Source organism: Emydura macquarii, unplaced genomic scaffold (genome assembly GCF_026122565.2).
Source record: "Emydura macquarii macquarii isolate MOO-44397 ecotype Brisbane River unplaced genomic scaffold, CSIRO-AGI_Emac_v2 contig_3328, whole genome shotgun sequence".
Taxonomy (NCBI): Eukaryota; Metazoa; Chordata; order Testudines; family Chelidae; genus Emydura; species Emydura macquarii.
The window spans coordinates 7,378,526-7,398,480 of record NW_027133465.1 but is presented as its reverse complement, the minus strand read 5'-3'; the positions used below and the strand labels follow the sequence as shown (position 1 = coordinate 7,398,480).

At 50.5% G+C, this 19,955-nt stretch overlaps 1 protein-coding gene and 1 long non-coding RNA gene across 2 annotated transcripts in view; one reads left to right on the top strand and one right to left on the bottom strand.

Moving 5' to 3' along the window:
- Window positions 1-122: 122 nt before the first annotated feature.
- On the bottom strand, window positions 123-6,189 carry LOC137143506 (uncharacterized). The gene is made up of 4 exons (XR_010917179.1): window positions 5,972-6,189; window positions 4,771-4,891; window positions 3,540-3,608; window positions 123-187 (listed from the first exon to the last, which is right to left on the bottom strand). It is a non-coding gene; the product is annotated as an uncharacterized lncRNA (long non-coding RNA).
- Window positions 6,190-19,567: 13,378 nt separating this feature from the next.
- The window catches only part of P4HA3 (prolyl 4-hydroxylase subunit alpha 3), a 39,366-nt gene continuing 38,978 nt past the window's right edge, over window positions 19,568-19,955 (top strand). Inside the window, exon 1 of the mRNA XM_067533203.1 lies at window positions 19,568-19,899. Coding sequence (XP_067389304.1) covers window positions 19,721-19,899 — 179 coding nt within the window. The 5' untranslated portion in view covers window positions 19,568-19,720. The remainder of the gene's footprint in view (window positions 19,900-19,955) is intronic.

Sequence of the window (19,955 nt, the reverse complement as noted above, 5' to 3'; positions counted from 1 at the left end):
TTTATTTGGAGGGCGGGACTGGTTCACTCCCGGTTCGGCTGTGCAGTGAGTACTATTTTAGACAGTCTTCCAAGCTCAGCAGAGCAGAAGGCAGCCCCCCCGCTGCACGGCCCCTCTCCCCACCCCATTAAGCCAGGTCAGGCGTGCTTTGAGTTGAGGATGGCGTCAGTGCTGCCTCAGCATCTGGCTGCAAACCAAGCAAACAGACAAAAGAAGGGAGCCGTGAGCATGCACGCTTGGAGGCACAATGCAGCTGGACACGGTGGGAGCGATTCTGCTTGCCTAGCGTGACAGTCCAAAGCCATTTTACAAGCCATGCAGGGCTAGATTCTGTGCACATGGACTCTGGATTTGCCCTGCTGTCGCTTCATGGACATCAGTGGAGTTACCCCTGATCTACACCAGCGTACGTGAGACCAGGATCTGACACACAATACATATGTGTAGTCCCATTCTGTGTCTGAAACCTACACAACCCTTATTGACTTTGCTGGGGATTGTGCTCGGGGGTAAATGAGAGCAGGATCATCACTGCAACCAGCCACAACCCCGACCACTACTGACCATTTACACAGTTTTAGTGGCAACAGAACCTAACCAAGCCCCAGAACTGGAGTTTAAGGCCGGAGGGGACCGTCAGATCATCTCTCTGACCTCCTATCTATCACAGGCACTAAACACCACTCAGCCACCCCCACCCCAAGACCAACAGCCAGAATTAGATCAAAGCAGTACAGCCATCAGGAGCTTAAATTATTGTATGCTACAGGCAGAGAACAGGAGGGACTGAGGTACATCAGTGCCTGAGGCCCATGAAATGGCACAAAATTTATTACAATCCTGGACAGTCCAACGCACTGGATCAGTAACAGGGGACAGGGTTATGTTCCAGCTACCCTACAACCTTTATTCTTTTGATGGGCTCCGTTGGCTCAGTTCTAGTTGTGCGGACAGAGCCCATCTTGTGGATGACTGGAAAAAGGCAAATCTAGTGCCCATCTTCAAAAAAGGGAAGGAGGAGGATCTGGGGAACTACAGACCGGTCAGCCTCACCTCAGTCCCTGGAAAAATCATGGAGCATGTCCTCAAGGAATCTATTTTGAGGCACTTGGAAAAGAGGAAGATGATCAGGAACAGTCGGCATGGATTCATCAAGGGCAAGTCATGCCTGATCAACCTGATTGCCTTCTATGACAAGGTGACTGGCTCTGTGGATGTGGGGAAAGCGGTGGACGTGATATACCCTGACTTTAGCAAAGTTTTTGATATGGTCTCCCACAATATTCTTATAGCAAGTTAAAGAAATAAGGGTTGGAGGAATGGAGTATAAGATGAATGGAAAGCTGGCTAAATCAGCGGGGTCAATCATCAGTGATCAATGGCTCCATGTCTAGCTGGCAGCCGGTCACAAGCGGAGTGCCCCAGGGATTGGTGCTGGGTCCAGTTTTGTTCAACATCTTCATTAATGATCTGGAGGATGGGGTAGATTGCACCCTCAGCAAGTTTGCAGATGACACTAAGCTGGGGGGAGTGGTAGATACCCTGGAGGGCAGGGATAGGATACAGAGTGACCTAAACAAATTAGAGGATTGGGTCAAAATAAATCTGATGAGATTCAACAAGGACAAGTGCAGAGTCCTGCACTTAGGATGGAAGAATCCCATGCACAGCTACAGACTGGGGACTGGCTGCCTAGGCAGCAGTTCTGCAGAAAAGGACCTGGGGGTTACAGTGCACAAGAAGCTGGATCTGAGTCAGCAGTGTGCCCTGGTTGCCAAGAAGGCTAATAGCATATTGGGCTGCATTAGTAGGAGCATTGCCAGCAGATCGAGGGAAGTGATTATTCCCCACTATTCGGCACTGATGAGGCCTCATTTGGAGTATTGTGTCAAATTTTGGACCTTCCACTACAAAAAGAATGTAGACAAATTGGAAAGAGTCCAGCAGAGGGCAACAAAAATGATTAGGGAGCTAGAGAACATGACTAACGAGGAGAGGCTGAGGGAACTAGACTTGTTTAGCCTGCAGAAGAGAAGAATGAGGAGGGATTTAATAGTGGCCTTCAACTACCTGAAAGGGGGTTCCAGGGAGGATGGAGCTAGGCTGTTCTCAGTGGTGGCAGATGACAGAACTAGGAGCAATGGTCTCAAGTTGCAGTGGGGGAGATCTAGGTTGGATATTAGGAAAAACTTTTGCACTAGGAGGGAGGTGAAGCACTGGAATGGGTTACCTAGGGAGGTGGTGGAATCTCCATTTTTAGAGCTGCGGCGTGACAAAGCCCTGGCTGGGATGGTTTAGTTGGGGTTGGTCCTACTCTGAACAGGGGGTTGGACTAGATGACCTCCTGAGGGCCCTTTCAACGTTAATCTTCTATGATTCTAAGAGCTGTTTGGAAAACGGATTCTCCATCCATGGAAAATTCTGATATTTTGCCATTTGGGACAAAAAGGTTGAACTATTGAAATAGTTGTGGAATGAAAAAGTTTAAAAATCCTCAATTTGGAAATATCAAAATGTCAACATTTTTGATTGAAATGAAATGTTTGTACATGGCAGCACAAGACGTTTCAAATCAGTGGGAAAATCCCCAAATTTAATCAAAATTGACTTTCTCCCGTGAAGAGTGTTTTCTAGTCTAGTCCTTCGATAACTCATGTCTACCCATTACCCAGACTCTTCTCCTCTTTCCACCTGTGTGAATGGATGATGGCCCCAGAGTTCTTCCTGTTTCCTTCTCTCCCAGCACCGGCTGTTTTCCTACCAGCTGTGTTTTGGTTTCGTTTTTTACAGTATTTTCAGCTATGCCATGTCTACATCTTTCTGTGTCTGTCTGAAGGGCCAGATTCTGATCTCATCCACCCCTGTGCAAATGCAGAGTAACACCTCTGAAGTCTTGAGTGGAGTTACTCCAGATTTACAGCCCATCAGAATCTGAGCCCAAACCTACATCGTGAACCCTTCCTAAAAGCTGTCTGAGTGATCGATGTGCAGGACAAAGGTATGACTCGTCTGTCTCATGTCTCTTAACCTCTGCGAGGAACGTGGAAAATATACAGTCACCCATCTCTGGCTAACCTGATTGTTAACCTAATGCTAATAAAACAGTCCCTTGTCATATCAGCAGGTTTTTAAGCAAAAGACTGTAAGATCTTTGGGGCAGGGATGGTCTTTCACTGCCTGTTTGGACAGCGCCTAGCACATTGGAGCCTTGACCAGAGCTACTGGCAGATAGATTAATAAATGCAGCTTCTCATTGAAGTCAGTGAAGAGTCGACTAAACCTTGACGTCCCCGTTTGGCCCAGCCGTCCGCCCATGGAGCAGTCCTTCGCAACGAATGAGACTGCCCCAGGGGAGCGAGGGTGGCAGAACCAAGTTCTTGGGCATGAGCCGACTCCCATTCAAGTCAATGGGAGTTGGAGCAGGCCCAAATCTTCGGATTGAGAATGGCAGAATAACCTGGCTACAGCGTGACGTGTCACTTGCTGGAAGGCGGAGGCACAAACCCAACCAGAGAGTAGAGGAAAAACATGGCACCCACCTAGGTGTCTTCTAGGTGGCACTTCTAGACTGGGTCCGTTCCACGAGGTAGACCTTTGGCATGCAGCATCTGGAAATAAAAGAACAGCTCTTGCTTATCTAGCCCACTGCTGCTTGTGTTTTATGGGTCCCCCCTTGTGACGGTTCTGGCAACCACCTGCAGTATCTTTGGGGACCGTTTTGTATTTAACACCGAAAGCCTGAAAATCTCAAAAAGCCACTCGATTGAGCTGGGCCAATGAGGTGTAGCATATTCATGACCCTATGTGCCAATACAAGTGGTGTGTGTTGTGTGTTCCTGAAATAACTCAGGGCAATTAATGCAAATCCCACGGCTGGTTTGGGGCTGGTCAACCCCCAAACCAGCCAGGGGATAAGGGGAGGGACTGGCTTTACTTGTTTTCAGGAAGCTGAGTAGAAAGGGCTGGGTTTAAACAGACTCAGGAGCCTTCCTTTTCATTTAGCGAACGAACAGGATCTTTGGGCTCAGGGACCCCCAGTCCTTGCTGAAGGGGTTGGAAAGACGGTGGTCTGCCAGGGCCCCATAAGATTGATGGGTGACTTCTGGAGCATTCAGTAAGCATGTAGGAACGGATTGTTTTTTATAGGTTTTCTCCGACATGCTTTTACCTGAAGAATAAATACACTCTGCTGAGAAAAAGCTGGGTGGTAGTTTGCAACTGCGGAGCGTATGCTTGGAGAGAAAGCACGGCCTGGGTGTCGGCCCTTAGGCAGATTGGCTTGCTGGGAGCCTCACAGAGTACGGCGAGGGCTGTGCAGTCTTGAACCCCGCCGTCAGAAGGGTCCCTGCCCAGAGACAGGTGACGGCTGGAGGCCTGAGCCTTCACTGGGCACTCTTGGAGTGGACCACCGAGAGGAGGCTACCCTCTAGTTGTGTAGCTACCCTGAAACTGCTCTGCTGCTCTGCAGAGGATCTGAGCCTGCTTCTGACCGCTACTGAAGCCTGGTTCTCTTGCTCAAGCCCTGTGTGCTTGTTCTTGTGGAGGCGCCCAGCTCGATCCCCGGTGGGCCAGCCACGATGGTGGCCATCACACGTGCACTCAGAGGCCGTTGGGCCAGTACAGATCACAGGCAGCAAGACAGCGTTCCCCCGTCCCTCGTCCCACACACCCCTGCCCTTTGGTCTCCAACCGGGGTGTTTTTTCCGACTCCCACAAGCAGGGGGCCGCTCCCGGGCCAGGAGGAGCTGGGCCGCGCCGCACATTTTTTACCTGTAGTGTCGTGGGCAGCCATGGTGGCCTACGTACACCTCGTGAGCAAGGCAGAAGCGGCGGCAGTACCCTCTCCGGTTGGCGCAGGTCAAGGTGGTCAGGGGGGCGACTTCCTGGGCCCCTGGGCAGAGAGAAAGCAGCAGCTGAAGGAAGCGCTCGGGATAGCCTGGAGCTTGTGTCCATGGGAGCTTGTCGCCGAGGAGCTGGTCCCTTTGAGTAGACCATATTATGGGACGCTTCAGTCCAATGACTGGGATGCACTGAGGGTCTGCTCAGTGGCAAGTGACCCCTTGACTTCAGTGGGTTTTGGATCAGCCCCTTATTGAGGACACCTGGCCCCTTGAACAGATTGAGCCTCGAGTTTTAAGCGGCAGCCATTACCGTATCACAGGGAGGCAGAGGGCCGCGGTGGCTAGAGAACTGGGTTGTGATTTGTAGAGCTGGGTGGGAAATGGATTTCTCGTCCCGTGACAATTTTTTAAATAATTTCCCACCCTGAATGAGGACAAAGAGTTGAAATCCCCCCCAAAAAAATGCTGTGAACGGTAAAAGATTAAACGTTTTCTTTTGACCTTTTTTTTCCCCTTCAATTTTTTCAAGTAAAAAAAGGGATCGAAACAGACTCTTTTCTGCAAAACGTTTTGGTTTCAGCTCATCCGCATTTTGCTGGGAATATCCATTTCATCACAAAATTCCCAACCAGTTCCCATTAGAGTAAAACCTGGCAGCTCTAACCACGATCAGGGCCACGTGTGCCAGGCCTGTACAGACACACAGTAAAGGTCCTTGTCTAGCCAGCCAAGGCAGACAGAGGATGGAAGTTTTATTATTCTTGTTTTACATCTGGGGCACTGAGGCTCTGAGAGTTTAAGTGATTTGACCGAGGTCACACAGGTTATCTGTGGCAGAGCTAGGAACTGAACCCAGGTCTCTTGAATCCCAGTCTAGTGCTGTAATCACCGAATCATCCTTCCTTTCCTGGCCTCTGTTTCTCATTCCGGCTCCTGCTCACTCGCTGGGTGATCTTGATCAAGTCACCTCACTGCTCTGTGCCTCAGTTTCCCCATCTGCAGAACGGAGATAAGGATACCAACCTCCTTTGTAAAGTGCTTGGAGACCTACCACCAAAATGCACTATAAACGCTCTCAATTGTCAGGCATGTAACCCCAGACCCATTCCCTTCCCACCACTTATACTCACAGCTTCAGCCGATCTCTTCTCCTTCAGTAGCTATATGGTGGCAACAGCCCTCGTCTACACCATTAAACTAGAGTAACGTGCCTCTGCATAAGAGCATCAGAACGCCTGTGCTGGGTCAAACCAACGGTCCAGCCAGCCCAGTATCCTGTCTCTGAGGCTGGCCAGTGCCAGGTGCATCAGAGGGAATGAACAGAACAGGGCAATTTGAAGTGAGCCAGCCTCTGTCATCCAGTCCCAGCTTCTAGCAGCTCCAGAGGTTGAATCGACCCTTTCATTATACACAGGGCTGAATTAAAGCAATCCAGGGCACCCCCTCCCCCCACAGGGGAATGCCATGGCCCCGCCCCTCCCTCATGGTCCCACCCCAACCCCAGGCCCAGCCCCTTCTTGAGGAGGTGGCTGAAGATTTCAGCAATAAGACGAATGGGGCAGGTCACACCTCCTGGTGCTACCGTTTCAGGCTGTCTGCAGACTCAGGCAGGCCCTGTGGGTACGGGGACAAAGGATGTCAGCGATGGGCCATATTCCTGGGGGGCTGGGAATTGAGCCCAGGCTTTGGACACGAATTGTCCTCCGTGGGACTCCTGGCTTGGGCTAAAAAGGCCATGTACTACACAAGCAATAATCATGCGCTGATCACAGCAACTCCCTAGTTTTGGAGTGGGGGGGGGAGGGAATCAAATGCTGAAGCAGGGCAAAATGACCTGTCCGATAGGTACCATGGTAACGGGGTTATAATGTCCCCCCCCTTCTATTCCTCCCCTCACCATCTGGACAAAGAAGGTGATAAGAAATGCTTTCTCAGACAGCACGCCTGTTAGAGAAAACTCGGGATATCTCCCCCCCCTTGTTCTTCCCTCACGGTTGGTTCATTAAGGAGATTTATGGTCATTCCTGCTGTCAAGATAGCCAACTTCATGGCGAAAATGCACATGCCAGGCAGGTTACGTGGTAAGTAACAAACAGGGGCGGGTGTAATTATATGCCTCCCATAGCATTAATATTCATTGTATAACCATTGATGTCACCAAATCGGGGTTTTGTGGGGCGCTGTAGAAGTGTGTGTGTTTACATGTTATTTTAGCTAAAAAGTTGTAAAGGAATTAACTCGGGGCTCCCGTAACCGAATAAATGCTCCTTAGCACTCCACCCGCTCCAGCTTTCCTTAGTCGACCCTGCAGCAGCCCCCAGTTACCCTGGGCCCACAATCTCAACCTTGGCTTTGAATCCATGAGGTCCTTTTAAAAGCCAGAGATTCTGACTCGAGGAGCTGGGGCCCCTGGCATGGGCCTGTAGCCTCTGGCCGGCTTACAAACCTCATTTCCACACGCACACATGTCAAACTCTCTTATTTCGCCAAACCTAGAACAATCTGTCTGAAATGTCACAGGCTGATCTCATGCCAGGGTAGGGTTTTCTGGAAAGTCTGAAGCAGACAGGAAAAGCTATTTGAGAGCTTGGAATGGTCCAAGACCAAGGGCGTGATTGCACAAACTGAAGAGTTTCCTAACTTTTGGGATCATCAATAGAGTGGATAGACAGACAGACTCAACTGCCTGGGAGCAGCGGCTCTGGTGCCTTCCCCTCCTCCGGAAGCTGCTGCTGCAGACGATGGTGGCGTAGGTGCAGGATGGAAAGGCTAACTCAGTGTCTCTGCCTCAGCTGACTCTGCGTCAGCCCAGTGCAATCCCAGTGATTAGCACACAATGCCCGGGGCCTTCTCTGCTGCTGTTGCCAGGGTCTGAATGATGACTTGTCATTTTTCCCCTGGCCCCAAGTGCCGCTATTGTCAGAGCACTTGGGTGCCCTTCCTCTAGTTTACAAGCCTTTTCATGCCAGGTGAGGTGAGAGCTCCAGGAATAACTTCAGCAATGGTGTCACACCCACTGACTTCACGAGTCAGTTGAGTGACCCCAGGGATGAATTTGGGCCCATTTCTTTCTAGTTCTGGACCAAGTGGAGTGTGTCTCTGCGAGCTCCCAGTTTAGTTAAGACTCCCTGGTCTGGGTTTGCCACGGTTCCCAGGAGGTGCTGTTCATAAGTGGGCCGTATTCTGCTCTCAGTTGTACTGGTGTAAGTTCCAGGTAACTCCCCTGACTTCCGTGGATTTACATAGATGGAAACAAGAGCAGAATTTGACCCAGTGGAACAATCTCCCTTCCCCCAAAGCAATTTTCCTGAAGCATGAAAAACAAACCAACCCTGTTGGTCTTCCTCCAAATTTCTGAGTCTGCTCTCCCTAGCTGCTTTCACAGAGGCAGGCTTCCTTCCCAGAACAATGCTAGCAAAAGACCCAGAGGCTGCAACAGGGTTACAATGCTGTGTAGTCCTTTCGCTTTGGATTCTCCCATGCACACACGCTTCACTCGCACCCTTACCAAGCCATGAACGTACCTTCCCACAGATTTAGAAACTATAGCAGTCTGAGTAGTTGGGAGTGAGGGGGGACCCATCTCTTTTGAGGGATACTTACTGATGGTTCCTGTCAGTGCCAGAAGCAGGAGAAACGCTAGGCCCAGGGCATTCATGATGGAGCTTGGCTTTTGGGATGTTGATTTTCTGTTGATTCTAACCAGCTAGCCTGTATTTATCGGTTCAGTGCCTAGCAGCACAGGGGTGGAGTTTGGCACGGTCGTGCTAACAAAGGGCTACGAGCAGCTATGTCATGATCCAGGCCTTGATTTGGGGGGGTTAGACATCACATTTAAGATTGCTAAGCTCTTTGTTGGCTGGAAAGCCTTTGTTCTGGGCAAAATAGCAGCAGAGCCGTGAAACCTGCTCTGCTGGGAGGGAAAGCAGCAAGAGAAAGGAGAGACCTTGAGATTGAGTCTCCGGCCATTTGCACCAGTTTTACAGCAGTGGCATCAGCAGACTTACTCCTGCTTGACACTGGGGTAAGTGACGGGAGAATCGAGTCTCTGCTGTATTAGATCAACCCAGGTTAGACTGCAGGCTCTTTCGGCTCGTGTCTGTTAAGGGCATGGCCCACCCCTAGGTGCTGTACACATATGTGTACGGTGCCTTCAGTCTATCCTCTCACCACCTCACCATTTCCTCTAAACTCCCTCCCGTTTGTCAGCATCCGGCCGTGCCGGTGGGACCAGAATGTGATCCCAGTGCCACGGTGATGGGGGCGGAGATGCTCGGTGGCAATCCAAGCACACCGGTGTAATTGCGTCCTGAACACTGGAGGGTACTGGTCAGTGAGGGAAGTTATTGGGTCTGGGGTATGTGTCTTTTCCGTAGGAATGCATTGATCTAGCCAAAGGGGGGGGGGGGCCGCTAAGAGTGAACAGGAAAACCACACACGAGCTATAGAGCAGCAACCACCCAGCAAACCTTGGGGGGCAATCACAGGACAATGGCCTACTTCCCGGCTAATGTGACACTGCTGTCCTGCTAGTGCTGGGAACTGACAGATCAAAGGGCTCTGCGCAGTGAAAAAGTTCCACTCTGGAGTGGAAAGGGTGATTTGCCAGGAGCTACCAGGGGGACAAGCTCTGCAGAGGGCGGCTGAAGGAGTTGGGTGTTTCCTGAGCAAGGGAAGGGCAAGCTGTAGGGAGAGGCAGGCAGGCGTATGGACAGATCGTAACACAATAAACCCATTTTCTCTTAAATGCTTTGGTTCTAAATCCTAGGCTTTAAGGAGGCTGCCGGGTTACTGATTTTGCTCTGTCATTGCTCCTAGAGGGGACGGAACTGCAGGCACAGAAGCTAATTCAGGCCTCCTGAGGTCATCACGGTGGATCCCAGGGGCTTGCATTCCAAGGCCTGGTCTAAGAGTGAAGAACCGCGAGTCCACCCAGAGAGAGGTGACAGCTTGAGACCTGAGGGGGTGCATCGAAGAGCCCAGGAGGCATCAGAGGGGCAGGTAGCCCAGTAACTGCCGGCCACTCTACCAGGAGGAAAGGAAGGGGCGAGGAGGTGGAATCTTACCTGCTCCAAGAGAACGGATGTCCACTGGGGCTGACCCTTTCTGGGTCCCAGGGCATTTAGCCTTCTGCTGGAGAGCTCCTTACCTGCCCCTGCGTGATCCGTGGCCCAATCCTGTTATTGACAGACGACACACACACACACACACACACACACACACATGGAGGTTGAGCAGCTCTTATCCTGCCTGGGTCATAGCGGTAGCATATTTAAAACCATGTTAAAGTCACAAGCTATCACTTTACGTCTTAAGGAGTTTCCTGGTCCTGCATGCAGGCTGGGGGCTCCATAGGGAAGTGTGTGATCTGGGGTCTTCAGCAGTCTGTCTGCAAACGAGCCAGCCTGGAGCAAGGCAGGGTGAACTGTGCCTCTCAGGTTTTTGGGAGCAGCCTGTTTTGTCTCTCTCTGGTTTTGGCTCTTGTGTGTTAGGGTTCTGGAGTCTAGGTAACAAAGTCGAGTTACACTGCAACCTTCTAACAGCTCTGTATGTATGCTGTGAACATAACACCCTTGGCTACTCCCACAGTAGAAAGATATGAAGAACCAAACAAGCCATTGCCATTTTGCCTTTGTCAATGAAATAGATGACAGGAAATAGTGTGATAACGTTGGTTATTTGCAAAGACACTTGTAAAGAGTCTAGTGACAATCACTGTCTATGAACTGTGAGTAAAAGTGCCATGCCTACCCCAGGTGTATCAGTCATGCCTAAAAGGGGAAACCACGAAAACTCCATGTGTCCCTGGCCAGGAAAGCCTAGAAAATCAGGCTGTTTCTCGCTCCACAAAGGTACCCCATTAATCCAGATTCCGTACCTGGAAGCTGTTCATTCACTGCAGCGGGCCATTTACAGTGCGGAGGGAGGTGCTACATGGCGGGAGAGCGTATCATTCCCTGTACAAGGCATACACAGAGTGCAGCCTGTGTCGCTGGCAGCGGAGTGATGGGCTTGTGGTGAAGGCACAGGAAAGTCAGGAGGTCTGTGTTCTGCTCCTGACTCTGCCACCGCCTCCCTGCATGGCCTCAGGCAAATCACGCAAGCTCTGTGTGTCTCTTTCCTCCATTAATCAGGGTTGCTGAGAGGAAGCTGCATCTATTAATGCTTGTGAAGTGCTTTGTGTTCCTTGGGTGGAAGGATATTGTATGCAATGTGGTTTAGAATAGCTCCTATGGCGCAGAAAATGTGCATTAGCTCCCATATTATCTACCCTGAGAAGAGACACCCCTCCCCCCCCCCTGCTTTCAGGCTCACCTCCTAAACTCAGCAGTCTTAATTGTAGACAATCTCTAGGGACATGTCACTGTTTGGACGGCAAGTATGTTTTCCTACAGCCACGCAGCAGCTTGCTCAATGCAATGGCGCTTCAAACACATGCACACGTGGCACTGACGTGTCTGCTGCTCTGTGTGCTGAGATTCAGGAGCAATGGCAACAACACACACCGCTTGTTTTTGTATTTCCTTTGATTTGGTTCCCTGCTGGCGCAAAAAGGCCGTAGAGCCGACAAAACGGAGCACCGGGGAATATCCCTGATGTAAGAGAAGCCCTAGATGGTGCATCAGGGAGAAGCAAAGGGAGTTTTGAACTGCCTTGGCCTTGCCTCTCTGTCTCTGAGGTCAGCTGGAAAGGAAAATCTGTCCCACAGACTCTGGCTTGGTCTACATTGACGGTGGCAAAGTCGCCGCCATCAGATCGACTTCTCTGGATTGACTGAGCGGTCTGTGAAGCCCCGCTCAGTCGATCCCGAAGTCGACGTTATTAATCCACCTCCGCCAGTGGCGTAGCGCTGCGTTCCCATCGGCGCGGTGCTGTGAAGACGGCGCGCAGAAGAGAAGCACAGTGATCAACGGGAGTTACGCAAGTTCTTTGCGTATTAACTCCCGTCGACTACCGCCGCATCGCGGAGGTAAGTGTCGACCAAGCCTCTGGGTCAGTCCTTCCTGCAAATCCCCATGGAGCTCTGGTTTGTTTTGTCTGAATGAAGCTGACTGCAGCCCAGCCCAGGGCATTAGGCAGCATTCATTGTCATTGTGTGCTTAGAGTTTGTCCAGCCAGAGATGGAAATGGTGAGAACGTCAGCATCTCTCCAGTCTTGTGACTGCCACCCTGCACAGTCATGAGAGCGGCTGTTGTGTATTTAACCCGTCAGCTGCTGCCCTGGACAAGCAAACACTGCTGGAGGACGTCGATGAATGCAGAAAGGTCAAAGACAATCTTGGTTTTAAATGTGACTTCTTAAGCAGGGGAGAAAATGGGTTTGGGCCCTTCTTTATGATGGATAAAGAGAGCTTGGGCGGAGTCTATTTGCTTTAAAAGGTTTTCTTTCTGCTTGTTTTCATATTAGAAATTGTTTTCCCTGGAAGACCATCTGGATGACTGGAGAACTCACTCAGGCAGGATTACAAACTCAGGGCCTGTCTTCACTTACCTCGGAGATTCAGCGGCAGTTGACCGGAGTTACGCAAACTACGCAAAAAACTTGCGTAACTCCCGTCGACTTCTCTGCTTCTGTTCTGCGCGCCGTCTTCACTGCAGTGCACCAACGGGAATCACGTTCCCCTCGACACAGCGCTACGCCACTTGAGAAGGTGGTCTTAATACGTCGCTTTCTGGATCGACTGAGCGGATCTTCACTGATTATGATAACCTTTCTTTTGGGGAAAAGAGAAGAAGTTAGTGGAGATGAGCTGGGGTCGTTGTTGGTGTGCTCTCGTTAAAGTCCGATCCTATTTCATTTTTGGGGGCGATTCAGCTAAACTGCAGCTGGTCAGGGTGGTGAGGTCATCTGGATCCCGCTCTCTGGCCCAGTCTGGCCAGGACATCTTTCAGGATTAGGACAAAGAAGGCCATAGTCTCAGGAGATTGTGAGGTTGACACACACCCATTTTTTGTTCATTAATTTCCAGTTCCACATCTTCAGTTTTTACCAACCATGATTTTAACACGGTCCTCGAGTTATATCAGGAGGCCTTTCTGTTTGGACTAATTCAGTGGTGCTGTCTCATTTTCGTACCTTTTCCCATCAGCACGGGTTAGTGTAGGCCAGTGTCACAGCTCGTGAACTTTCCCGTACGTCTTACAGCTGAACTCGCAACCGGAGCCCATTGATAGACCCACTTATCACAACAGGGTCTCGATCCCCAAAAGTATTTAGGTGCCTAATTCCCATTGAGATCAATGGGAGTCTAAATACCTTTGAGGTTCCGGATCTAAAAGACTAGCCCCATGCGACTATCCCCGTCCCCACGACCAACGGTACAAACGGTGCAGCTCTGAGTAAGCTGGGACGTCAGATTCCTCCTGCAGTTGTGGTGGTTGTTTGCCCGCTGTCCACTAGATGGGCCCATTGGTCTTCTTGAAAGCCAACGAAGAGCCCCCTGGCGGCATCCAGTGACCCACAGAGCCTGGGAGGGCCGCTAGGGCCAAACCTTGCAACTGCCACACAAGTCGATGGGCCAGATCCTGAGACGTGCTGAGCACCCCCTGCTCCCACAGCAGTAGGTGGTTGGGGTGCCCTGAACTGCACAGGAGATCTGGCCCTGTAGCCGGCATCATGTATGATGCAACTGCCGGTGGGCCAGAGCGAGCAGACTGCTGCCGAGATCATTCCCTGGACACCCAGGGGGAAGGAAAGGTTCTGTGCTTGGATCTGCAGATCTGGCATCTCCTCCCCTGGTAGGGTGGGGTGTGGATCTGCTCAGCCAGGCCAGTTCCTCTTCCCTGTCTCCTGCTGAAAAGGGGCCTTGAAATTGCTCTTGCCTCCAGTGAGTTGAAATTCCTTCAGCCCCGGGCCAGGATGCGAGAGGATTGTAGTAAGAATAATCCCTAGCTAAGGCCCTGCTTAAATCACAGGAAGATTGTCGTATAATTGTGGCTGAGTTGTGGACAAGACATGGAAAAGGGCAGAAAAGTCATAATGGACCCTTATTATTGATGGTAATTTGAAAAAGCTGACAGCAGGAGCTCTGCCGAGCCCAGGGCAGACAGAAGGGGCTCCCTCTGTCAGCTGCCCCAGGGGGCTCTTGCTGTCAGCCCCGGGCGTGGCTGGGCTGCTGCTGTCAAAATTGCAATGAAAACCTAATATAGCAGGATCTGCAATATTGCAAATTAAGTAGGGCCTTATCCATAGCTTTAATACGGTGCTTTTCATCAGTAGAGCAGATAGCACTTTATTCCCATTTTACAGCTGGGAAAACTGAGGTACAGAGAGGCGAAATGACTTGCCCAAGGTCACCAGCAGAACTGAGAATAGACCCGAGGGCTCCTGAGTCCCAATCCAGTGCTCGACCCACTAGGCCACACTGCTTCTCCTTTCACCGTTCAGCACCAGACCGTTAAAGAGTGGCCTGGTGGAGCTCTGAAGGGAGATCTGGCCAAGGTCTCTCTGCTGGAAGATTTGTGGCCATGATGAGTATTAGGGCCCCCTCCCTCAGTTCTTGGTTCACTGACAGAAGCAGAAGTCGAGACTAGCAGCAGGCAATACCCTGGGTTTATTGGGGTTATCAAGCAAGAATCCCAATTCTTCACACCAGTAATTTTCCTTCTTCCCCCTGACTTCCTGTTTGACCTCAGTTTTTATAGTGTATATTAACCAATCACTTTCTTTAAAATATTACAAGATAATTCTTTAACCAATCCTAACATATTGTAACATGATTCTCTAACCAATCATACCCCACCACCTTAACTGATTACAGTTAGCTATGCAACAGACAGAAACAATCAAAGAATCCGACAGAAATTATAGAACCGTGGGTACCATTATGACCAAACAATACGAAGTGTAGATTCTACAACCACAACTGCTGACGAGTGTTTAAAAACCAGACAGAGTGCTAGCAAACGAAGTTGTCTTTAAATATTCCAGGATCTTTCCTTTATCTGGAGGCGTTAGACTGGCTCGCCTTCTCAACAGCCTGGTATTGCCTTATTTTAATGTAATTTGTTTGGAACGTGCAGATGTGACCGCACGCTTCCCAGTCAATGGCTTTGCTACTTGTTTTTGCTAAGCCAAAGTACAAGGCCTCAGACTGTCACAGTGAGAGAAGGCCCATACACAGGCAGCCTGTGATTTTGATTCTTTGTTTCTATACCTATAAGTAGCTAAGAGATAAGAATATACATAAACAATCATAGGCCTTTACAGGCAGGCCTTAATATCTATATTCTAACAATGAAGACCTTGAAGGTGTTAAACTACATGGAGGAAGGAGGAGATGAGGGAGGATTCTCACAGCTTCATAAAAGACATGGAAGGCTCCACTGGGAAAAGCATGATGTCATCCAGAATGCTTTATGTTACTGCTATGGTATGTCTACTTGCAACATATTACTCAGCCACTAAATATCTCTGTAGGAGGTATACAGAGTTCAAGATCATAGAATCATAGAAGATGAGGGTTAGAAGGGACCTCGGGAGGTATCTAGTCCAACCCCCTACTCAAAGTAGGATCAACCCCAACTAAATCATCCCAGCCAGGGCTTTGTCAAGCCGGGCCTTAAAAACCTCGAAGGATGGAGACTTGTCCTTAGATTTGTCCATCAGCTGAAATCAACATAGCGCCAATGAGCAGCTGAAGAGCTGGCCCTGAGTATGGCCGTGGTAAACGAAGCAGACAAAGCTGGAAATCAAGCTGTGTGGAAGCCTATTTATTCAGGTCTGTAATTTGTAATTGTTTCTCTTAATAAACTCCTGCTGTTTAAGAAGATCAGTGACTCGCTATATCATGGCAGTTATGGTGACAGCATCCTACACACATGAGAGGAAAAATACTCAGTGATAATTTATAGACTGAGAAATACCAAATTTTTCCCATTTCCTGTCTTCAGTTCAGTAGCTTGTCCTAGTGGCATAGGAGAACTAGAGGACTCAGCGAGATTGAGATTCTGAGATTGAATTAATAGATTTATTGTCAACCACATACTGTAACTTTTCACCCATGAAGCACAATTAAAATGAATCACTGGAGAGAATAATATGTATGCCGTGCATAATTAGGCAGAGGGACAAAAAAGAAAATAGTCCTAGATGGGGTAAAACAAGCTGTTATTACTACATTGTTAATGTGATTCCTCTACATTATTATTATTATTAATTATAATTATCATCGTTGTCTTAGGAGCTCTAGTCATGAACCAAGACCACTTTGTGCTAGGTGCTGTACAAAAACACAACAAAAAGACAGTATCTGTCCAGTCCAGCATTGGGGAGACATTAATAAAACAATAGAAGTCCAGGAGTAGAACAGCAGCAAAGGCCCATGAATTTTGTCTTTCCATGACAGGGGAATCCAGCCCTAGCTACAGAATTGGACTCTGTAATCTAAACTTTTCTAGCCTTAAGGTAACCACACAAATAGGAACTGAGAGTAGATTGATTCACTGTGGTTTGCAGGAGTCTGCACACAGCCTGAAACTCACGCTAATGGATGTGGTCTACGCCCATTCATCTCACTAGGCTGTTCACCCTGGAGACTAATGATGACAATTACAACGACCATTTCACAGCTGGTTATTTTGGCAGAAACATCCAGCCAATGCACTTATCCTGTGCAGTCAGAGATGACAGAAGATGGAGCTGGAAAAGACCAGCTAGATTAGCTAGTCCATCCCTCTGCTGGTGCAGGATTGTTCCCTGTGGTTAATACTCCACCCATTTGCTTTGTCCTGTTTGAAATGTCCCAAGCAATGGGGATCATGCCACTTCCTGGAGGAGGCTATTCTGCAGCCTGAGAGACTCACTGTCAAGAAGTTTTAATTCATTTTTCCAGCCTATGGTTTTAACTCCTTAATTTCAAGCCTGGGCATGAATTGAGTCTCCAGGGAAGGGGAAAAGCATGTGCAGTAGCCACAAAGGGAAAGGGTGGGACCAAGGAGCCATAAATTGCCCTAGCTGGGAAGCTGAGGACTCTCTGTGTGGTGTAAAGCAGGACTAGCCCACACACAGAGGGCATGGCAGCAGCATGCCCAGCAGGAGGGGGCATGGCCTGGAGCATTTCTTTGTGCTGGATACGGAGCTTGCCAAGCCAGTTTGCACCAGCCTCATCGGCAACGTGCAACGTCCTCAGACCACCATCCACCTGGTGTGAGGGCAGTCATCAGTGATGTGACGTTGTCTGTCTTCGGCCACAGCTGCATGGGTAGAGTCCTGCAAATCTGCAGCTATCCTCTTTACATCCAAGAGAAGAGAAGAGCGGCCATACTGCGTCAGACCAATGGTCCATCTAGCCCAGCGTCCTGTCTTCCGACAGTGGCCAATGCCAGGTGCTTCAGAGGGAATGAACAGAACAGGTAAACCATCAAGTGACCCATCCCGTCAGCCATCCCCAGCTTCTGGCAAACGTTGGTCGTGGGGACGGGGATAGTCGCATGGGGCTAGTCTTTTAGATCCAGAACCTCAAAGGTATTTAGACTCCCATTGATCTCAATGGGAATTAGGCACCTAAATACTTTTGGGGATCGAGACCCTGTTGTGATAAGTGGGCCTATCAATGGGCTCAGCTGTAAGATGTACGGGAAAGTTCACGAGCTGTGACACTGGCCTACACTAACCTGTGCTGATGGGAAAAGGTACGAAAATGAGACAGCACCACTGAATTAGTCCAAACAGAAAGGCCTCCTGATATAACTCGAGGATCGTGTTAAAATCATGCTCCGTAAAAACTGAAGATGTGGAACCGGAAATTAATGAATGAAAGTTGGTGTGTGATATATTAGGTGCAAATCATTGGTGGACAAAACAATGAGGAGATAGGCTATTCCACCCACCATATCCTTTTGGAGTCCTCAAAGAAAGAGACCTTGGGGGTGGGGAGAGAGGGAAGAACAGATGGAGGCTACTGGAGCAATCTTCATCACAATGACTGCCAACCCTGCAATCTCCTGAGACCATGGGCCTTCTTTGTCCTAATCCTGAAAGATGTCCTGGCCAGACTGGGCCAGAGAGGGGGATCCAGATGACCTCACCACCCTGACCAGCTGCAGTTTAGATGAATCTCCAAAAATGAAACAGGATTGGACTTTAACGAGAGCAACACCAACAACGACTCCAGCTCATCTCCACTAACGTCTTCTCTTTTCCCCAAAAGGACGGTTATCATCAAATCCTGAACCTTATTTAACACTGTTTAAGGTTGGACAGTAACAAGGTTACGTTAACACCGTTGGCCCATATATTCCATCTAAATTAATACAACTGTTCATTTCCTCTGCCGCATCTGGCCACTGTTGGAAGATGGGATTCTGGGCTAGATAGACCATTGGTCTGACCCAGCATGGTTGTTCTTATGTTCTCATAGACTTTACAGTCAGAAGGGACCATTATGATCATCTAGTCTGACCTCCTGCACAACACAGTCCACGGAACCTCACCCACCCATTCCTGTAACAGATCCCTGACCTATGGCTGAGTTACTGAAGTCCTCAAATCATGGTTTAAAGACTTCAAGGTACAGAGAATCCACCAGCCAGTGACCCATGCCCCATGTTGCAGAGGAAAGTGAAAAAAAAACCCAGAGCCTCTGCCAATGTGCTCTAGCGGAGAACTCCTTCCTGACCCCAAATATAGGTGTGCGCACGGGCTGTGCCGTGTGTGCCCATGCACACCCTAATGCAGGTGAATCGTACATACCCTTTTTCTCCTGCCCACGAATCTTTGTTATGTTGAACTTGGTGCCAGTTTAAAGCCGCCACTGAAAGTGTGGTGGGCGCGAGGTTTTACGGCGGACGGAGCTGCGCGGCTTTCCGATGTGCCGCCAAAATTCCCTGTCTCGCGTCTTTTTTTGGCGGAGACTTGGACGGAGCAAGAATTCCCCCAGCGGGTAATTCAAATATTGCCCGCCAGCGGAGTTCAGTTTGACACCTCTCCTAAGGATTTCCTGAATGCCTGGGTGCACACCCTAATTAAATGTGCTGCGCACGCCAATGACCCCAGATATGGCGATCAGTTAAACCCGGAGCATGTGGGCAAGACTCATGAGCCAGACACCCAGGAAAGAATTCTCTGCAGTAACACAGAACCCACCGCATCTAACATCCCTTCACCGGCCATTGGCATATCTACCACCAGTAGTCAAAGATCAGTCAGTTGCCGGATTAGGCTGTCCCATCTAACCTAGAGGGTGGCTCTTAAATACACCGGGATCTCTCCTAGCTTCTAGCTCACAGCACAGAAAAGAGAAGCTCAGAGCACCCAGCCAGCTCCCTGGGGGAGCTTCTCCTTGCCTCGAGCAGCAGGAGGCCAGGGAAATGGGACCCAGCCCCTGCAATAACAACATCCTCCGTGACTTTAGTGCCTTCCAACCGGGGGAATCCAGCAGGCTTCACTCACAAGATACGCGCAACAGCTGGGGAAGGGGCCGGGTTTAGACCCGCAATTTCCCCAGTCCGCCCACCTGGGCCAGATCCCTGCTTCCAGCGGTGACCCACCACTCCAGAGGAAGCTGCGGGCAACCCTCGGGTCCGGGGGTGGGATCAATCCAGCCCCAGCTAGAGTCCTGGGACCGAACCCCTGCGCTCCGGAGATTTGATCCTGCCCGGGCTCCCCACCCCCGCCCCCGTCTCAATCCCAGCCGCCAGCTGATCACCCGGAGCCGCCCCGCAGCAGCCAGAGACAGCGGGACGTTTCCCAGCCCCTCCCGCCCCCCTAAGGGCTCTCCCAGCCAAGGCGCAGCGCCGAGGACGGGCAGGGGGGACACCCGGACGCTGGAAGAGGGAGATCCCGGAGCCGGGCCCCGCACGGACGTGGGGGTCCGTCGGATCCTTGCCCAGGAGGAGCCGGAGCCGGAGCCCTGCCTCCCCAGCCCGGCGCCGCAGCGATGCGCTTGGCGGAGGTGGCCGCGCTGGCTCTGTGGCTGGGCGGCCTGCGCCGGGCGCAGGGCGAGACCTACAGCTCCGTGCACAGCATCCAGCAGGCGCTGGCCACCGAGCGGCGGCTGCTGCAGCGGCTGGGCGCCTACCTGGAGGAGGAGAGCCGCCGGCTGCGGGACCTGCGGAGGTAAGTGGGCCGGGGGCCCCGGGGGCGCAGCGCCAGGAGCCCGAGGAGGGTCCGAG